This window comes from Leptosomus discolor, chromosome 13, assembly GCF_034619465.1.
Source record: "Leptosomus discolor isolate bLepDis1 chromosome 13, bLepDis1.hap2, whole genome shotgun sequence".
NCBI lineage: Eukaryota > Metazoa > Chordata > Aves > Leptosomiformes > Leptosomidae > Leptosomus > Leptosomus discolor.
Window position 1 is genome coordinate 16587865 of NC_141403.1, and position 22084 is coordinate 16609948.

General features: G+C 39.0%; 1 protein-coding gene across 1 annotated transcript in view; it reads left to right on the forward strand.

Annotated features, from left to right (window-relative positions):
* LAMA1 (laminin subunit alpha 1) overlaps positions 1-22084 on the forward strand; it is a 107085-nt gene that overhangs the window by 9800 nt on the left and 75201 nt on the right. Inside the window, exons 2-4 of the mRNA XM_086472474.1 lie at positions 10552-10722; positions 11073-11185; positions 19936-20178. Of these exons, the coding sequence (XP_086328600.1) occupies positions 10552-10722; positions 11073-11185; positions 19936-20178 (527 nt within the window). The remainder of the gene's footprint in view (positions 1-10551; positions 10723-11072; positions 11186-19935; positions 20179-22084) is intronic.

Here is a 22084-nt window from a genome sequence, read left to right on the forward strand (position 1 = left end):
GAAAGGCTACTTTGGATCTAGTATCGGTAGGAACAAAAATGTTCTGTCTTGTTGATATTGGGACACATCGTAAGTGACAAATGACTGAGGTTCCTAGTGTTTGACATGCCAATCATACTGCCAGTGCTGCTGTCATATTGTGTCCTGTGCTACATGTAAGCAAAACTGACAAGCCACTGGAGTATTTAATAGCTGTGGCTTGTATTTACTTAAGGTTTGAGTGAAAATCATTCCCAAGATTAAGGTGACTTCAGGAGAAGCTAGCTAGTGTAATGGTTTCGGGGTTGTTCTTTCTTTTACCAACACACACAATGATGTGGACTCTCAACATGTGGAAAAAGCTTTGGATGAACAAGAAAGAACTAATTTCATGGTCTGGCAGGTTTGTTGTTCCTTGGCAGCCTGCCCATCTGTCAACTCAACTTTTGGCTCTTTTGCTTTGGTGTAAATGCTGTGACGTTTCGAGGCAGATTCTTGAACAGGTCAACACCATACAAAAAAAATCAATACTTGCAAGACATGACTTGATGGAAGAAATATTGATTATACTTTGAAAATGCATGATATATAGAGACAGTACTCACAAATTACCCACCTTTTATATTAAGTTGTACTGTCTGCTGAAAACTAGAATGAAAGCTGGTTTTCTTCTTTTCTTCCTACTGCCCCTTAGCTTGTTCTGATGGAAAGAAAGCAGCAAGTTACCACCAATATTGAAAGTATTAGAAATTCCTGTGATAAAAATTTTTGATGCTCTTATTTTTTCTTTTTTTTTAATCCCCAAGAACTCAAACTTAAATATTTTTGCCTCAGATTCCTGAAATTTGTGAAGGACTAAGCCATAATCCTAGAAACCACATCCAGGGCTGTGATGTAAGCTATTAAACCTATTGTGTTTACCAATGTTTTCTATTCTCTCAAAACATTCAGCTGAAGACTGTCAAGGGTAATGTACACCCCTTTGAGAGACAAGGTAGCTCATTTGTAGGAATCATTGATGGACTGAAAAATCAGTTGCTCAAACTCTTTCAGTGTTAAGCATTTGCACACTGACCTATGTCCTTGCATCCTTATCCTCTCTGCTTCCAATTTAGTACGTGTGTTGTGACATGGTCTTTATTTACACAATCTACATCTATTTGCGAGCTCTGAGCATGAGAGGGACTCAGAAGGTGGGACACTGTAAAGTTTGCATTAGCTAGCTTGTTAACACTTAGTTTCATAATTTAAAGGATATTGTTTTAGTGTTGGTATTCAGTCTAAACTAGTATCTAACCCATCTGTGGTGTTAAAAACATCAATACTTTGTATAAGAAAACTTTAGTTACTGTGTAACTAAGGTGACAAGCTTCAGTTTCTTGTGCTGATGTATTAGTATTGCTTGGTCTTCCTTTTTTTTCTGAACATTTAATCTGGAAGTCCAGATTTTCTTTGCTATAGATATTTTTCAGCAAGTTTGATAATTCCCTAATTGTAACTTTCTAGCTTTCCAGTACTGCAGATTTGGAAATTTAGCATATTCATGGGATGTAATGTTTTCCTGCCCCTTACTTTACCTTAGCTTTCCACTGCTGTTATATTTAGCGTGCTGCTTCTTGCACTTTGAAATTTAAAATTTTATTAGAGTTCAGGTTTTCTGCCCTCTTCTTTGGAAGAAACTTTGCTTTGTTCAAATTCATTCTTACATTCTGGCCACCAACTGGCTGTATGTTGGTGTTTAAGAAATTTAAGTCAGTCACGCAGGTTATGCCAGACTCTTGCTCTTTAACCTTCACAAACTGGGAGGGGGGGGATAGCACAGCTGATGTTCACTCTTGGGTGAGCAAACTCTTGCCTTGCCTGTTGCTGCAGTACCCTGTCTCCATGAAGGCTGTCATTAATAATGCTGAATGCACATGAGCAACAGCAGAAAATGTTTGTCAGAGAAGCCCTTTGCCACTTGGACGGAGGAAGGGGCAAGGTTTGGTCTTTTGTAGCTTGTTTGTGTTCTAACAGGGTGCAGGGTTCAAGCAGAATATTTTTGGTGATGTTAACCACTGTAATGGATTTTTTGTTGGTCTTGTTTCTGGTGCTCCAGTTTTAAGTGTGATTTGCAAAAGCTTGACAGAATCAGAGCTGTAAAATAATCAGCAGATTGTTCTGAAAGCAAATGTTCATGAGCATTCAGCAAATGGCTGCAAAATAGTCTGTTTTATAGATAACCTGAGCTCATCCCAGGGCCTTATGTGGTGTACAAGTCTTTCGTGACTGACCAGCCTGCAGTACAACAGAAAAGGATCTTTTACTTAGCATGCAATGCAAAGCAAACTGTAGTGCCTTGAAAAGAAAGAAAAACTTATTCTGGGGTGTGTTAACGAAACTGTCAAGAATTTAAGAAATTACTCTACTCCAGTTGGTGCTGATGAAGTCTGAGGAGCTGCCCTGTTGGAGAGATGCAAACTGCCAAGAATTCAGAAGGGTAAGAGGTTTAGAAAATTGACTGGAGAGATTGAAAGGGTTGTTTACTTAGTCTGGAAAAAGAGAAAAGGGTGTGCAATAACAGCCTTTCAGGTAATCAGAAGCTGTAATCAAGATCATGAATGCAGCAAAGAGGACCAAAACTTTAACTATTAAAAGTGATAAAGCACCAGAGTAGACTTGTCAGGAATGTTGAGGAATATCCCTTATTGGAAGCTCTTGAGAGCAAACTTGCTTGTATTGAACACTGATTGAATTAAATAAAGGTGATCTTCCCCAGCTAGTGTTTCTATGATTGACACTTAGTCAGCTTTGCTCTCCAGTATGAGAAAAGAGACCAGGTTTTAGGAGAAGATAGTGGTCTGTCATGGTACTGAGGTTTCGTTTTAATCTGAAGTAGTTTAGGTTAAACGTTGTCAGTTAAATTTTGCAGAGGTTCTGCTCATAAAACCATACTCCTTAGTTAGCTCCTGTAAACTTTGTGCTAGCAGAAAGTCTCTGTAGGGCTACAGAAAAATGAGTGATCACTTTTCAAAATAATTTCTACCTACTGGCATGCTACCTAAGCCTTTTCTGTAAGTTGTAGTGAAGCTTTCAGCTTTCCAAATGGGTCAGTGCTGCAGCTAATGCATATTTTTAGGCAGTGTCTCCACAAAATAGGTTATAAGGCAGGTTGAGTGTTTTACCCCAGACTTCTTGCTGACTGTGAACAGGGAATTTGTGCCTGAATTCCTGCAGTTAAAGTTAGTGATTTCAGCCCACTTAGGTTAGGGAAATTAGCTTGGATTTTCATTGTGATTACAGGATAGGATTCTCATGAAAGTGTATAGAAAAGGTTAAGCTAGGGACATTTGATGGTAAAGTAGAGTGAGGGTAAATCTGGTGAGTAGACAAGGAATCTAAACCCAAGCCTGATAGTTCCAGGGCTTTTATTTAATGAACTAATTTGATCCCAAACTTGAATAAGACAGAACAACTAAAACAAATCTCTGCCATTGAAAACTCTGAGACTGTTACAAAGAATGTGACTCGACTTGTGCAGTGTAATACTGTTACATATATTATACCTTCTAATACTCTGACATTTTATTACATTTTGTCCTTAGCCCTTTGTGTTTTCCTGAAGTTCATCAGACTATTCTGAACAACTGTCACTGTCCTCAGTAAATGTTTTCAGTAAATAGAGAATCTGTTGCTTGTGAGCAAACTTCAACATTGCCTGCTTGTTATGAGCCACTGATTGCCTTAACATTTTTAAAAACGCTAACTTGCAAATGAGATTAGACCCCTTCAAGTATTTCTGTGTTCTTAGAAATGACAAAATAAAAAGCTCATTGTTACTGCACACATCAGCTCTTTATGGTTTTTAAGTCACATCTACTTTGTTCACTTGCGAATTACTGCTTTATTACACTCGGCACAAAAAAGCCAAAATACTTGGGGGGGGGGGAAAGTCAGGCTGTTGCTTTGCTGAATGCCTCAGAGTTGCTTACTGAAGTCTAGTTGGGAGTCTTCATTATATACACTGATGAACAATCCAGAAAACATTGTCATCTTCTGGGCTCAGTGCTTGGTTTGCTGCAGCTAATCGTTTGTGTTCATTTCCCATCAGTTTTTATCTTCTGATTTTTCTAAAAAAAAAAAAAACCCAAACAAAAAAACCAAAAAACCAAACAAACCCCAACCAACCAAAAAACACAAAACAAACAAAAACCCCAAAACAAACAAACAACCAAAAAAAAACCGCTCCAAAAAACTAAACCAACCCCACAACCTAACAAACACTTCCCTAAGTTGTTTAGCTTTTGGGGGATATGGGAGAGATTAGTGAATCTGGATTCACAGGGAAGCTGTCTGAAATGTGGATTCCTGTAAGAAGTTTTGCCATCCTCACTGTGTTGCTCAGTATACCAAAAAGCATTATCGTCTCTGTTGTGCTTATTGAACATATTTGACACAGTGAAGCTGATGTAAAGCAGAACTCTACATCTATGCCTCTGCTAGGTAGATTGTTATTCTGGGGAGCGTCTCCCTTTCTTCACTTGCCGTCTGTAAAAAGTGAAGAAGTACAGTTTCACCCTGTCAGTGATGTTGTGAGAAGCCATACAGTCAAACATGGTCAAAAATACAGACGATGCATGGTTTTTGCTGAAATGCACAAATCCACTTTCCCTTCACCTGAAACAGAAGATCAATGAAATACTACTAATTGTCTGAGTGGAAAAAAATCATTAATTGGGAGTGGAATTGGGGTTTCATTCAGATCTAGCTGTACAGAATGTGCCTAAGAGTCCTAAAGTAAGAATACTTTTTAAAGATAAGGAAGGGAATAAAGATGTCAAAAGCTTTTGTTAAGTGGTGTGCAAGCGCATATGGTTTCCATATTTCAATTAGCGATGCATATGTGTTGTGGTCTGAGCATGGAGAGCAAGTCTGATGTCTACGCAGTGCACTGATGCTTCTGTATGTGGGCAGGCTATCTGAGCTAGACAAAATGTTCAAGTCCAGGATATGTCAGATCCACCGTACGGATACTCTGGAATTCTACTCATGTGCAGTAAATCAGGTGTATCCATAATGTAGCAACAGATGTGCAGTTGGGAGTTGACAGCCCCTGAAAATGTCCCAAGTCCTTGAAATTCTCCTTGGTGAAAACTTCCAGGGTTCTTGGTAATCTATATCTGTAACAAGATCAGAGTCTCCGGGGGAGATGATGGTACTTATCTCTGCAACAAGGAGCTTGTTGACTTCTGTAGGCCCTGGGTTTAGCTAGAATAATTCCCAAAGAAGTGTAGGCCATATGATCGGTTATAACCTTTACCATAGAGGGATAGCTTTCCTAGCTGCAGACATCTTTTCCTTATGCAATGATTTACCTCAGTGGTTGAGGGTTGAGGCTGGGCTACTAATGAATGACGTGCTCTCTAACCCCTATACCCTCCCAGAAAGGGAAGGGAGAGTGAATTGGGGAGAGATTTACGGTTTGCAAAAAAAACCCTAAAACAGCTTTAATGAAACAATAACAATAAAAGAAAAGATAATAAAAATAAAAAGAAATATATACAAAACCGATACCCAACCCACCTCCCAAGGATCTGTCACCACTGTTGCTGCAGGGTTGGCGCTGGGGAAGTCCCAGGTTGGACTTGGCAGTAGGTGGGAACTGGATGCAGGAATGTGTGGATTGGGATCAAAGACAGAAGAACAGACGGAGTCCTCCTTGGATGTTGACCATTGAAGAAGAGCGCTTGACCCTCATGATCCCTCAGCTTTATATTGAATATAACATATATGGGATGGAATAGTTACTTGGTCAGTTTTGAGTCACCTGTTTGGTTTGCTTCTCCCTGCAGGTGTGACCTTTTTATGTGCTTGCAACCCTTTTCACTATCAGGACCCCAACATGGAGTACAAGATTTAGCAGTGGCATTGGTTGATATAGGAGCAAGTATAAGCAAGAGCCTTTCTGCATACTGTATCAACTGTAAACATTGAGTGCTATCACTACTAGGAGTGGACAAGGGCTGGAAAAACATGCTGTTGATTTCAGAAAGTGCAGTTGCTTAGAAGAGACTTAACTGAAAAGTAGAATTACTGAACAGAATTAGTTCTTTTGTAGTTCAAACCAGGACATCAATTCATGATGACTTTGTGTAAATTGTCAGCACTTTGAATCTGCTCCAATAAACTGCATGCTCCAACTATCCCCATTCATTCTGAAGGATTAGAGTCAATAGGCATATTGAAGGACATAAGATAGAATTTGACTGCCTCACAGAATGTTAGGGGTTGGAATGGACCTCGAACGATCATCTAGTCCAACCCCCTCAGAGCAGGACCACATAGAGTAAATGCTCTTTGCCTGTCTTCCTTTTCCCTGGCGTACTGCGTGGTGACCACCTGTTCATCATTCAGATACATTACAACTGGCTTTGTATGAACATGTCTTTTCTCTGACTTTTCGAGAAATATTGATACTGTGTCCTTCACCATAAGATCTGCCTACTGAGCTATACCTATAGCAAATCCATCTAACCTTTGGGTTCTTCCTTCTTGTAATTTCTTTAAGCATTGTCACAATCACACTCTACAGTGTTCAAATTCTGTCATACCCACATTGCAGACCACCTTATTAGGGATTTGATTCCATCAGCCTACTCTGAGCTTGGGCATTTTGCCCCTGTAGGAAAGCTCTGAATGACAATTCTGACAGCACCCACTCAAGTTTTCAGTTTTAGTCATGCATCTGTCTAAAACCAACTCCTTACAAATGAGAGCAACTTGCTTGAACATCTGATGAAAACCTTGTGCTCCGTTTTTATGCTGAGCTGAAGTGAACCAGTTGTTACTCTTTCTTAAGGTCAAATTAGCACCTATACGCTATTCATTTTATGGCATTGGATGGGTGGTATGTGAATCTTTGGTTTGAGGCAAATGGGCTGCTGAGTAGATGGAAAAAAATGGAGTAAAGAGTTTACCTTACCATGAAAAGAGCTGGCCAGCCGTTAGAAGTAAATGAGTTTAAATATAAAATTCTTACAGCTTTTCTTAGGACTACAGTAGTCTCTTGCAAAATGCGGAACAGTAATTCCCAAACAGAGATGGGGTGGAAAGATGAAATAGCAAGTACTTATGTGCAAAGTTGGCTGCAAGGTGTTTTAACAAGTGGGATATAATCAACAAACTAGATTAGCAAGCTGAGAAGTCATCTACTGAATGTATATCTGCTGTACAGATCCATATGGAGATCTCTTAGGCTTGTTCAAAGCCACAATTGTCTAATGTGATAACGGAGTCTGATAGCTCAGCAGTGAAACAGTGAGGACTTTGTACATAGTACTTACCTGCCTTTCTAGTGAAAATAAGTGTGATAAATCAAATCAATCATTTGTGCTGGACTTCAGATAGCTAACTGTAAAAGTTACATCAATATCTTTAAGAATGCAAATATAATTTGCTAAAAGTTCAATTTAAAAGTACATGGTCTCGAGTTTTGTGTTTGTTACGGCCACTTGGATTTTATAGCAGCATATGATGACAGTCACTTGTTTATAAGTAAACGGGTCATTGAAATGATGATCCTGTGGTTACTCATCTTTATTATACCTATCTCTTCCTAAGAGAGAGGAATTTTTTTTAATGTGTTTTACCAGCTGGTTTTATTCCTCTCTTTATTTTGTGTTGATTTTTTTTTTTGTTGTTATTGATTTTTTCTTTTTAAAATTTTTTTTTGTCAGAAGAACATCTAAGTGTTCTTGAACTCACAATTCTGAGTACCTAACTTTTCTTACGAAAAGATTTTTCATAAGAACATGCTGAATGACTGAAGAGGAACAATGTTCTGTAAAGATACAACTCATTAAATTTCACTCTTCTATTTTATCACAGACACTTAGAGTTTTTTAATAAATCCGCTCTTACACTAATCTCAGTCTCCGCTGCAGTTAGTGACTGCAACTCAGCAGGTTGTCTTAAAATTTGATTGTGTTAAAGAGAATAAGAAGTGAATGTATCAGCTAGGATTTGAAGAGATGGAGTACCTTGCAGGATGAAGATAATAACCTCTTGATTTTTGTTTGGGTTCTGGGGCAAAATTCCAGTGCAACTTGGTTGGATTGAAATGTTCTTTTTTCTTATTTCTATAGGACCCAGAAAACTCATCATGAAACCTTAATGTTACCATACCGTTATTCATCCCGTTATCAACCAACTTATTTATTAGAAGTCAGTGAGATGCTTGATGTCAAGCAGACGAAAGGCTAAATCCAGGGTGAACGCTATGGTGACTTCAGCTTGGTGTTCAGGAATGAAGGTTGGCCAGCACAGCACTTGCCATCAGCACTTTTTCTTCAGAGCTTTACTATTCCTTTGGCACAAGTCCATTGACTGAAGGTTATTGTAGGCAAATTATTTCACTGTAAAAAATGACCCTGAAAAGAAATGGGAGGGCTATTGTGTAACGTGAGCGAAGGTAATGAATGACCTGGGAAGTAATGGATGGCTCTTGAAGGCTCGCTGATAGATGCCTATGTGAACAGTAATGAATACTGAATACAGAAGATTTTGTTTCATTGGAGAGTAATGTAAGAGGGTACCCTCTTCCACCACTGAGCTTCCTTGTGCAGTACGAAAACGGAGGGCAACGTTTCTGCTTTGCCTTCCACTTCAGGTCTGGAGCAATACTGTCCCCGTACTGCATGAGGTGAGAGAAGTGCAGAAAGCATGTTACTGGGAGAAGCACCTCACCAAAGTGGTCAACAGGATATCTCCAGCATCCTCGTCTGCATCAGATGTAGTTATAATGAGATGGCATCTGTCCTAGTCTGGACTCCATCTCTCTCCTGTTAACTTTGGAGTATAGCACAATTGAAAACACACTGTTTCTCATGCTGTGCTGCAGAGGGTTACGATTTAGCCACAATTTCAATAACTGAAGTCAAGGTTTAAATGGCACTAAAACTTTTCTCAAGGCTTTCCAGGGTAATGCAATTACTGGGCAAAGACACTTGAAATTAAAGGAATATTTAATATTGCTTTGTTGAGATGGACAGCTAACAAAAGCAAAAGATTCCAAACTTTTTTGATACATGTTGTAGATTAATGAAGTAAAAGAATTTGTACAGTCTTACTAGTGAAAAAAGCATATACGTTCACAGCTATGACTGGGTGTTTTTGTTTTGTTTTCAGAATTCCTTAGAAGAAAAATGTGATTTTAATACTTCACTATTGCAACAGTACCAATTCTTGTGGCACTGTTAATATGCCATACCAAGGCTCTAGTTTTGATTTCAGCCCAATGTGTTTAATCTCTAAAGACACAGGACTCTTTTTTTTTTTTTTTTTTTTTTTTTTTTTTTTTTTTTTTTTCCCCTAAAATCATTACACTTTTTCAGAGTTGCTTCTGAATGGAAATGGAGTATCTCTGTTATACCATAACCATGCAAGAAATAAAAGCTTTTTAGCTCAGGAGGAAAGACTTGGAAACTGATAGCGACGTGGCTGAGAAGCTGTGCTTAACTTTTCTGTCACATGCAGTATTCTTTAAATTTTATCAGTTGCCTTCAAGCCAAAGTAAAACTTTACTCCTTTTAGAAAATACTAAGTCCGGTAGTAGTGATCTGGAAATTCTTAGTCTGTTGTTTCTTCGTTCCATTGCACAAGAGCAACACCATTTGAATGTATGGTAAAGGTTTGTGTAAAGATTAATAAGTGGCAAGCAAAATATCCCTTAGGCTTCACACAGGCTACAGAAAAGCCCAGAGCAAAGGTCTAAAGTGCAGTCCTTAAAACTTGCAAGCCTGGAGCATGTTGTTCAGGGCGGTGGTGTTGCTGCTGTGGAGAGCTCCTGTTAAATGCCATTTTCCACACCAGCCGAGTGCATACAGTTCCTCGCTCCTGGCAGTGGGCCAGTTGTCCTGGTTTTGATCAGCGCTCACAAGGTGAAGAGAAGGTTTAGTAACTGGAAGAGTTAGTTTACTAACTCTTGTGTTCCTCAGCCATAAAGCATCCAAATGTGGAGTGAAATAACAGGGTTATTGCAAACAGGGTGCCACGAGGGCTGGGGGCACCTTGGGCTCCCCATGGGGTCCGTCAAGGCAGGTTTTGGCAGCCAGGGCCTGTCCCACTCACTGACCCAGCAAGGAGCAGGGCAGCCGGGGGGCACCGGGGCAGCCCCAGCCCTGGGCATCAGACATCTCCCTGGGGATGGCCAAGGTCAGGCAGGGATGTGGGCTAGGGGGAGGGAGGCCCAGCTCCGCACAGAGGGGAGCTCCGGGGGGAGCTGGAGGCCATCCCTGCTGCGGCACCGCTGGGGCAGTGGCCGATGGCCCTGGGGGGCTGAAATGGGGTCCTGGGCTGTGGTGGGTAGAGCCCTAGGCGGTGGGCAGGGACAGACAGTGCCTCAGGGCCATGACGATAGATGTGCTGGTGTCAGTGTGGTATGGATAATTTTTTCACAAAATAAATTGGTTTTGTTGCATTTTTCTGTATCTCTGACTCTAAGCTAGAACCCTGTATGTTCAGAGACCTGTCTCATACCTGTGTCTGTATTTTGCTTGCCTTATGGTGTGGCTGATAACTGTTATTTCTTTCAAGGCCTGTTCCCCGCCATTTTGAACCTGGCCAGCAACGCTCACATCTCCACCAATGCCACCTGCGGGGAGAAGGGTCCGGAGATGTTCTGCAAACTGGTGGAACACGTCCCAGGACGGCCCCTGCGCAATGCCCAGTGCCGTGTCTGTGACCACCACAGTGCCAATCCCAAAGGCAAGTTTCACATGGTTGGTGGTTTGGTTTTTTTTTAGTTTTTTTGGTTTCATGGGTTTGTGTCATTCTTTTTGACCCTTCCCCATGAATACAGGGCGTATTGGGGTCAAATACTTTTTTATTTTTAGCCTCTCTACTACATGAGTCAAACTACCTTTGAGCGAAGGGCTGACAGAAAGCATGAGCACCTTAAATCACCATTAAGCACCAATGACAGCCATTTTGTCTGGGGGCAGATTTCAGCTTTTACTTCTTTATCGTGTGCTCAGTGTGAAATAAATGTGCAGGGTCAGAGAAAATGCAGTGAGATCTGTTTTTAAGAGATGTTTAATTTTTTGCTTTAAAAACAGAGCAGCACCCAATTTCCAGTGCAATCGATGGTACCAATAACTGGTGGCAAAGTCCCAGTATTCAGAATGGGAGGCAATACCACTGGGTCACCATCACCTTGGATTTAAGGCAGGTGAGTTACACTTAGGTGAGCATAATTTATTTTATTTTTATATAATTCAGTACAGTTGACTGCAGTTCTTTTGTGTTTAGATGGTAGGATATTTAGTAGTTAACCATTTAGTACGACTAAACATGGATAGTTAAAGCTAATATGAACCAATTTTTAAACAGATGTGGTTTTCAATTCTTGTTCTGTAGCACCTTGGAGATTTCATTCCTATCTGACTGGAGTGGAAGTGACTATGTTTGCAAGCATATAAGTTACAGGTTGTTGTAATTCATGACACAGTAACAATTCTATATGTGTGGATGAGAGAGTTTACACAGGCATTTCTTCTGTCTTGATAACATTCCTCTGCCTGACCCTGCTGTCCTCTAATATTATTTTCCTCCACCTTTGTTTTTGTGCAGGATGCTTGAAGTTTGAGTTATCAAAGATTTATTTTCAAGCAGCAAACAGTGTTTTTAGGGTATTGTCACAAGTGCAGATTTTATATGTGAGGATGCACCTGTTTCTATTTATAATTATCAGCCTGTCACCTGATTGTTGTTTCTTAATAAAAGAGTAAATGATTTGGAGTAAGATATGGTAGAGAAACATTTGATGTTTACTGCAAGAAAACAGAGCACAATATACTTCCGAATATGAACTCTTTTGATCCGTAGGTATTGTAACTCAGATACTGAGTTTCAGAGGAGGAGAGAAAGGTAAGTGACTGGAAGATTATTCTACTTGCATCAGTTATCTTACAGTAGATCTCAAGTTAAACTCTTCTGTTTAAATTTCTCAGTATTTTTGTATATTTACATTAAATATGTAAACATGTTAATGCAACATAATGGTCAGATCAAAGTAGAAAATGTCAAAGTTCAATTGCAGGTTCTCCAGAGCCCTAGAAACACAGACTTTCCTCAGCTGAATGATATCCTTCAGGATTAGAAGGCAAAACACACATAAAATGGGGCAAAGTTAGTGTTGCTGAGAGAAAAGTTGATTTGCCACTTTCTGCGGTTCTCTTTCACCATCCTGTTGGAAGGAACACTGGGAAGAAATGTTCTATATTATATCTTCTATGAACTTTTGCTGTCAGTTGTTCTGAAGAGTTAGGGATTATAGCTCTAAAACAGTGATTTCTGACCCTGGGGAGGCTGGAACTGTCTGGGCAGAAGTTGGTTCCTCTGTTTTGGCACTTCATGGCAAAACTTGGAGGGATTCATCATTCTTAGGCATAAGGCTGCTAAACTGTGCAGAGCATTTGCCAATTTATTAGTTTGTCTGTTAGATATGGAAGAATCGGAAGCCTCCTACCCTGCTTCAAGAAAAGACAAAATAATTTCGGAAGAAAATGACGACTTCTTGTTCTTTTGCTTTGAACAGATCTATGTGTTGGCCTACCTAAGCTGTTTGAAAATTGTAGCTCAACAATCCATTAATATGGGGATATTTCCAAACTCTGGAAGAAGCTTTGTTACTAAGAAATGCATGCTTGAGGTGTACAGTTGGTGACAAGCTTTTGCAAGATTTCTAGACCCTGCTTGAAAGTTATTTTAAAGATTAAAATAGAAGGTTTGACTTTGATGTTTTAAAGTGAAGCATAGGTTAAACAAGTGCTTAGTTTGCTCTTTAATTAGAAAGCAGAATGGTTAGAAAAATAATCACAGGGTATCTTTTGTCAATGACAGAAGGTTTGGATAGGACTTTCTTGTTGTTTGAAGAATTGGCTTTGTATGGGTTTGTAAGTGGACAAACAGGAAGGAAAAATGAAGGCGGAGGGGGAATGCCTTAGTTTTTATCTTCCTAGAACATTTTCCCTTTGGAAACAGACCAGCTGAGCTGCCCTCTAAATCTTTTATTCTCCAGCCTTAGTACTGTTGATGTTTCACCAAATACACATCTTTCCTCTCTTGACCCACGCTCAGTTTCACTAATTCGATTTGAAAAGTTTCCCCCAAGGGGCCTTTCTTCTGTGTTTTCCTTAGAGTTTCAGAGAGAGAAGGCATCTAGGGCTATGCAAACTGAATGTAAATTACTGCTCTGTGAGAAAGGATTTGGTTAATAGAGATCGCTTGAAGTCAATGAGTTATTAGAGCTGACTTGGTGTGCTTACTTTAAGCGAGTCAGCACAAGTAAAGAAAACAAAAAAGAAAATTGTATTAAGGACCTTAGTGGTTTTACTTACTGTTTACTTCATAAATTTGCTTGAGAATTAAAGTACTCTTCTAGGGCCTTCAAAACTATTCCTGAAAGGCAGTACCTGTAACTATACTGCAACACATGTATCTTTAGCAGTGGTACTTTTTTTTTATGTTTCAAGCTTGGTGCATTAAGTCTGTCAAGTAGCATATTAAAGTAAGTATGTCCTTTAACTTTCCTTGCCAGAATATAAAATATATTCACACCCTTTTGTGATGTGAAGAATGACCATCTGGTCATTATTTATGTTTTTTGAGTGATTACCAGATGTTCTAGCAGTAAGAGGAATGGATTGTTTCTTAGGATTGTTACCAATGTACAGTTTAGACATATCCAGCTGTCAGATTGGCGAGTGCTGGAACATTGCCTTGGCTGGCAGATACGGGGAAGACTCCTGTAGCTGGTGAAAACTGGCTCCATTGCAATTTACCCTAGGTGAAGTTCTGGCCACAGTTTGTGTCCTGTATTTGGCTGTATTCATCTCTTGGCTCAAATTTGAAAGGAGGAGAGGATGTTCTTTCAGCTAATATTCTGCCTTGCACCTAGTTTATTTAGTCTAAAAAAATCTGTACTGAAGAGCAGTTTGATGGAATCTCATTAAGAAAAGAAGGCTGGCTAACAGAATCAGTATCAAAAGTGGTGGTTTGATCTTTCTCCTTTGCAGAGTCTGTGCTATTTATAACTAATACGAAGCGTTTCGTGAGGGTAGCCAGTGGGTACCTCATCATTTTTAGCTCATGTGGTTTGTAACAACTAGGTATGTGTATTCTGGTGTGCTTTTCAGTCTTTCCAGGATCCAGATGTATGATAGTCTTCCCTTTTTTTTTTTCTTCCCTTTCCATTAAATGTATGGCAAAGATCCAGAACTGTGGAAGGAGTAGTTTAGCAATGAGGTGTAGTATTGATGTACAAGATACCAAGATTTGATTTATGACCTTGTGCTTCCTACGCTGGCAATTCCACAGAAACAAAACATGCAGCAGCATTCTTAGATAAAAACAGCATTTTTGCTGGAGTTTGACTCCTCTGGATAGCTACTTTATGAAATTATAATGAATTAAAATAAGTGCTGACTCTTACAAATGTCAGCAGTGTGCTTGGGCCAGCTGTAAAATAATTCTCTGTCACACCATTAAATGAAGAATACTTTCCTCAGTTTTATTACCATGCTTCAGACTTTTAAAGGTACTTAAGGGTACTTTGTACTAGGCATAGCAGAAAGACACAAGTTTGTATATAACGAAGTTCTTCAATTGTAAAGCAAGATGGATTGCTCTTGTAAGACCCATACTATCAAGTTGAGAAAACATCTCCACTTCTGATTAAGTCGTAGCTCATGAATATTTCGTGAGTACTGGATTACCGCTCAGAGACTGATGTAAGAGTAATTTGTAGTTTCTGCTATTAGGAAGTAAAAAAGAATGTAAATATTATAATATGATTTGTACAGAGCTTTTATCCTTAAATCAGTTGGCAAGAAGAGATTTTTGTAAGGGTGAATCCTTTGCTGATGTAAAATGTATTTTTCTGTTGACTTCACTGGATCAGTGCTAATTTATTTTATGTGGCAAGCTTCCTTAAAAGCCTTTTGTGGCTTTGTAAAACTGATGATGCAAGATTCAGGGTGCTCGTCTGTACGTTCTTGCAATATGCTTCTTGAGTAAAATAAATTTTTCTTCTATTCCAAAACAGTGGATAATGAACATACCAAATACCGAAACATAATGAATCAAAATCTTAAAGAAAAGATAATTCAGGAGACTAGAAATTCTACTGGATTTAGTTTATTTTGCACTTTTAACATCACAAGCTCCTCAAAGCAAGTATTGCAAGCAATTGCTAGGCCTCACAGTCTCTAATAAGAGCCTGAAGCCATCTTTATCCCTTAAAAAAACATTTCTGTGAACAGTATAGGCTGATCCCTTTGTGTAGTTGTCTACTATTTGAGAGTCTGCACAGATTAATTTTAAAATTTTTGGTCAATAAAACAGAATCTGGGAAAAAGAGGCTTTTCTGTTAACAAGGTTTTACTGTGTTGACAGCCCTAAACAGAATAGATTTTGCAGTTTCACTTAAAATGCAGAGTAATGTTAGTTGTATTTTCTCCACAGAACTTATCATTCTACTTTGAACAACATACCTAGCTGTTTTTTTGATTCCCTTCTGTTTTTTTGATTCCTTTTCTGCACTCATCCTGAAGGAAAGATATAGCTGAATTTATAAAACTGGGAGGAACCGGTCTGCCGAGAGCCTTGCTTTCCTCCACGCTTTTTTATTTTTCAGTCTTCTGCATTATATGGTTTATGTTCTGTCAGTGTGATTTCAGTAACATGTGCAATGGGACACTGAAAGTCATCCTGAGGACCTAAAATCGTATCCTCCTCTCAGGTTGTTTCAAGGTCAGGTAGAGTTTGGATTTGAATTGGGGTGTAGACTTGGAGTAGAAGTTCGTACCTCTGTTCTTAATAGCTTAAACATTTCTAAAATTTAGGAAAAAAAAATGTGTTGGGACTCATCATTCCCGTTAACTTTCCACTTTTGGAACCTGGAGCTCAAATACTCATAGATATGAAAAGACAGAATCTTCCTTTATTGTTGTCTTGATTTGTGTAAATTGAAAAGAATAACTGTGAGTCTTCATCCAAACAGATTATTAGGAAAACTGCTTGCCAGGGCACGTATCTGTGAGGGTTGTAAGAGCCCTGACCATGACCTTGGAAACAGGGACTTTTGGCTAGCATCTGCTGCGTGACCACTGCTGGCTGAGTTTACAGTCTTGAGCAAAAAAAATGCAAAATTTCCCGATGAATGGGAAGAAGGGTTTGTTTATAAATCTGTTTCAAGAATTAATGCACTTGGTGTTGCTGGATCTGCATTCAGGGAAACAAGGTTGTTAAAAAGACTAAATAAAGCAGAAGTGACTTGTTAATGTTGGTATTGCTGCTGTGAAGAAGAGGTTATTCAGTACCAATTTATTTGGCTGGTTTTTGCAGGACTGAAATGCCTGTAAAATGACACCTTTAGTCTACGGCTGCTTGGGAATTGCTAACTTGCTTTGGCTTAACCTTTTTACTCTTGTAGCTCAGTAAGGAAACGAGTTCTGGGAAAGCTGTACAGTCAGGCTAAAGTGTACAAATCATTAGTTCTTGCCACACAGCTGAAGTTTATCACGTGGCTGGTTGGTGGACACTGAATGGATGTGGAAGGAGGTAAGAAGCCACCTTTGGTGATGTTCAAACCCGAAGAATTTATGAAAGTAAAAATCTGTAAACAAGTGCTGTAGGGATGTTGGAAAATCAGCTTGCATTACATGGAGCTCCTGGTTCGGATCCGTATTGGGTTGCAGAGGCTGCGGGATATGAGGTCTATGAAACCCCTGCCTGCTGACATTGCTTAAAACGTCTTCATCTGCAGACACTGGGAACACCTTAATCTCTTCCTCCAGCTTCATTCCTTTGTCTGGGAACATAATCCCTGGGCATATAACTCCTGCCGATAGGTTGCCTTGTGACTTCTTGGCTGCAGGAGCATTTATATGAAATCCTTTTGTTTCTATATTTAACCTATGTTATTTCAGTTTTTGCTGATATTTATTATCCTGGGAAGCTACCTATTTTTTTTGTCCTGGGAAGCATTTTGGGTACCCATGGGCTATGTATGTAAGTGGAAGAGAGTTCAGAGGATCTGGGAGAAAAGAAGGTTAATGGTTTTCTACTATGCATACTTAAATGTTTATATAACTATTCACTGACTTTTGAATGCCTCTTTTTTTTGTTCTTAGTGTCAATTATCTTTATTTCAGCTGTTGGTGAACTGTAGGCATGCAGGAAAAGTAAATCCCTACGTGTCTTGATAACCAAATATGGCTGCTGTTTTTCTGGAAAAATGTTGACCTGAGATTTAATTTATTGAATTGTGCATTGAAGGTGCACAGTTGCTGTGAAAATTTTTATCTTTAAATGGCTTTTCCCTTATCTCTCCCCTCACCAAGAAACTTGATATTTAAAATAAATTTAACCTGGTTACTCATGTGAATATATTTTATTTCTGCAGCAGTGGCTGCAGTTAGTTTGTGATGAAGGATAGCTCATTGTTACTAGTTGGAACTGGATTTAAAACTAGCTACATCAGCTGCAGACTATAATGGGTCCTGAAAAATCCCAGTGTAATCAAAAGTAGATTATTTGTTGTTCAGCCAACTGTGTAATAAGTAGGGAAGTAGTTTAGTTGATGACAGCAAGCAGAGAAAAAATAAATAAATAAGAATTGAGGTTTTGAGGAAAATTGTCTACCATGGCATTTGAAAAAAATTTGAGTTCTGTTCTTTCATCTTTTAAGCATTTGAGAGAGGTGATTGACTTCAAAGGAACTTGGAGGTGCATAGCAGTTGCTGAGCTCAGTGAATAAAACTTCCGAGTTTTAATAGAGTTCTGCAGTTCTCTTCTGTGATGAAGGAAATATCCTTACAAGTGACTCTTGTCACATACAAGTGTCTTCAGGTTAGGGGTACTGAAATGATGATACCCCAGATTCTGCTTGTGCATAATCTAGCACAAAACAGCTCTATAACTCAACTATTGATAACTGAATCAATGAAATCCAGGTTGTATGCAGGGAATACAGTTACTTGACTTGGAGTCTGCCAAATTCTGTTCTTTTTCGTTTAATAGCATGTATTTTAGGGTTGGTTTTTTTTTTTTTCAGTTGGAGCTTGTGTCATGGTGTAAGTTTTATTTAGAAGGGGCTCTTCTCTTCATGGAAACTGGATTATGATTCTTGGTATTCACTTAACTTAGATCAAATTTTAAGGTTGTGTTGGACAACAGAGGATTCACAGACCCGAGAGAAATTTTATTTCTAAGATTGTAAGACTATGACTAAACAGCGAGCTGGCTGCTTTTTGTTTACTTCTGCTTGCATTGCTAAAATGTCATATAAGTCAGTAGTCAAAATCCTCAGTTTATGTAAATTTTCCTATTTATTGAAACAACTGGAAATGTTCAGTTTGTGCATGTATGGTGTCTTAAAGGATAAAACTGCAATGCCTGAAAAGAAAATCACACCAGCTAAATATCATGATTTAAATTACATCTGCTTTTATCAAAACTGAGATTGTTTGACCTTTTTTAAGGTATTAAATCTATAAGTCATTTGAAGATAAGTACCACCAATTTTTTTTTTCCTTTTCATGCCTGCAAGATCTCCTAAGCAAAGCTCTTTTCACTTAAAGAATGTTTTGTTTCAAAACATTTCCTGAATTGCCCACGATGCAGCCACTATTTATCTCTGCGTGTTTATTTCCCCATTTGATAAAATTAAAATCTACTTTTATGTGGCAGGTGCTATTTTTGCTCTGGCTTTAATCTGTATTGCGAAGAAAACCAACCTTAAAAAATTGAAATGTCTGAAAGAACTGATTGTGGCTAAATTGGAGCTCAACACTATTAATACTGCACATGCAGACAGGAATTATGATGATTATACCAGCTGACTGGGCAGTCTGCTCAAGTGAGAACGCATACCTCTGAGATGGTTGAATAATACAGCATTTTTCTTTCATCTAATTCTGGCTTGATACTATAGTGCATATAAAACACGAAACTCCTATAGAGAAGTCTTATCAATTTGCAAAGACAGCTTTTTTAAGTGAGCTGATCTGGTAGGTGTCAGGTATGGAAAAAGATAGTAGCTTTGCAGTAGGTGCACTTCAGTGTTTCCCTCTAATGCTGTAGCTAGTTGGGGGCCAGTGCAGGTTATGTAGCTGCCATGACAAGGTCGTTTAAAAGTGATGTAAACTTAATTACTGGCCTGCCTACTCACAGAAGTGCTGAACAGTGCTGTTGTGTGGATAGAGATTTCACTTTGGACCCAGGACTGTTAACAAAATAGTCAATATGCCTGATTAGATTAGAGAGTACACCTCTTAAGAAGTGCTGTTCTTCAAGGTTATCATACTTGTGTTTGTTACATTCATCTTACTGTCTCTGTGTGTTTTTAGTGTCTGTAAGTAGTCTTCTGCTTAAATAACTTCAGAATGAGAATGGAATGCACAGAGGTTTTTAATATAGGGTGTAAAAAGCTTATCAGAAATGCTATTACTGAGAGGATTAAACTCCCAGCTAAAATGAGAAACAAAGAGTTGTTTGGTCTGCAGCTGTTTTGAAAAAAACCAACTGCTACTTTGAAGCCCTCAGTGGTTCAGAAAAGCTAAATAGCACATTTCCCATAGAAAGAATGTTACACCCAAGTAATCCTGAAATGTACAGTGTAGATAGAGATTTCAGCTATTAAATTAACACAGAATGATGCACTGAGTACATTGTCTCTCTTAATCATATAAACAAGTATTTTGTTGTAATATTTAGGGGTTTGACAAAAAGATACATATTTCTGTTAGGAAAAGATTAGACTGCCTTTTGTCAAAAGTTTGTGCAAAAAATTTATCCAGAGTCAGTGCACCAAATTTTAGGCTCTCCCCACTCAAACTCTGTAGTACCCAATTGGCGTCTATGGGTGTTAATGAAGCATAATGAAGTGTTAAAATTTTTTTCTTGCATTTTTTTTAGGTCTTTCAAGTTGCATATGTCATCATCAAAGCTGCTAATGCTCCACGACCTGGAAACTGGATTTTGGAACGCTCTTTAGATGGCACAGAGTTCAGACCATGGCAGTACTATGCAATTAGTGATACCGAATGTTTAACTCGTTACAATATTACGCCAAGAATTGGGCCACCAACTTACAAGAGAGATGATGAAGTGATCTGCACCTCCTATTATTCCAGACTAGTTCCCCTGGAACATGGAGAGGTATGTTTGGTTTTGCACTTGTGGTTTGTAAGGACATGGACTGATAGCAATCGGAAAACATTCAGATGGCAGTTTCAGAGTTCACCGCCCTCAGCACTACCAGATGATCTGTTATTCTTCTTTAATGATACTATCTTTACACCATGTACCAGTATAGCAAACTTTTAAAAGTTGGGATGAAACATGTCTTTGGCTCTACATATTCCTATTACGGAACTCTTTGTTCTCTCTCACCACATAATTTGATGGTAGCTATTAGCTGTGAATTATTAGTGACTTTATCCTGAAGGACTATAACAGAGGCGCTGTGTTTTGCCAGGCTTTTCATTTGATAAAGAAAACCCCTGTGTTAGGAACACCTGGTTGTGTTAGATAAAGCTGCAAACACTGTTGAAGTGCTCAGCACAGCTGGAACTCCTAAACAAGCCTTGGCATTGTTTCAGGGTTGTAGCATAATTAAGAGTTACGAGTTGTGCAGCCTCACTGTTGATTGTTCTTTCTTTTAACAAACTCTATTCATGGTACTTGTGTAATTTATTATATAGAGGCAGCCATATAATGCAATGATACTTTAAAACCAGCAGTTATTCTATTGTGAATGCTATAATGTAAGAGCATGATAATAAATACAGTGTTATCCCATGGAGAATGCTAGTAACTCTTAGCTTAATAGAAGACAATATGGTTTTATTTATTGGTTAAAAAAAGACTGGAGTGTGTGCAGCTAAGGGCTAAAGTGCGTCAAACTTTCATGTAAACTTAGAACTATGTTTCAGCAAGAAAAAACCCGATAAAATGCAGTAACATCAAGTCCCATTCACTTTAATCAAATTTTATTGCAGTGATGTAAACATATGCCCCACAGATCAGATGGAACTGACAAGGAAACTTAACCTGTCTCTCCACAGAATTCACCAGAAAACCCTTAGGTTGACTCTATATGTACAGTGCCTTTTGTAATGTGTGTCTCATAGGCCATAAAACTCCAAACCCAGGAATGCCAGCGATTCAGTTTAGTGACGGTTTTTTATCATTTTTTTGCTGATGTACACAGAATTAATTAATTCTGTGACACTATCCAAAATATTGTTTTTTTTTTTTTTTCTGAGTGCAGTAACATAAAAATGTAAGAACATAAATAATGACAGAATTAAATGACTGTGTACTACACAGAATCATAGAATCATTTAGGCTGGAAAAGACCTTTAGAGTCCAATTGTTAATCTAGCACTGCTGAGCCACCACTAAACCATGTCCCTAAGCACCACCTCTACATGTCTCTTTAATACCTCCAGGGATGGTGACTCAACCACTTCCCTGGGCAGCCTGTTCCAATGCTTTAACAACCCTTTCAATAAAGAAATTTTTCCTAATGACCACTCTAAACCTCCCCTGGTGCAACTTGGGGCCGTTTCCTCTTGTCCTATCGCTTGTTACTTGGAAGAGACTGACCCCCACCTGGCTACAGCCTCCTCTCAGGTAGCTGCAGAGAGCGATCAGGTCTCCCCTCAGCCTCCTCTCCTCCAGGTTGAACACCCCCAGTTCCCTCAGCCGCTCCTCATCAGACCTGTGCTCCAGACCCTTCACCAGCTTCCCTGCCCTTCTCTGGACACGCTCCCATGCCTCGGTGTCTGTCTTGCAGTGAGGGGCCCAAAACTCAACATTTTTTGAACCTCATGCAATTGGCTTTGGCCCATCGATGCAGTCTGCCCAGATCCCTCTGTAGAGCCTTCCTACCCTCCAGCAGATCAACACTCCCCCATAAAAGCTGTCATTCACAAAGGACAGGCTGCTTTTTCATAACTGGAATGGCAGACCGGAATGTTCCCTGCACAAAATATCTCACAACCTGTATTAGTGAATCTTGGGACCCTTTTGGAAATAGATAATATTTAGTACTCTGTAA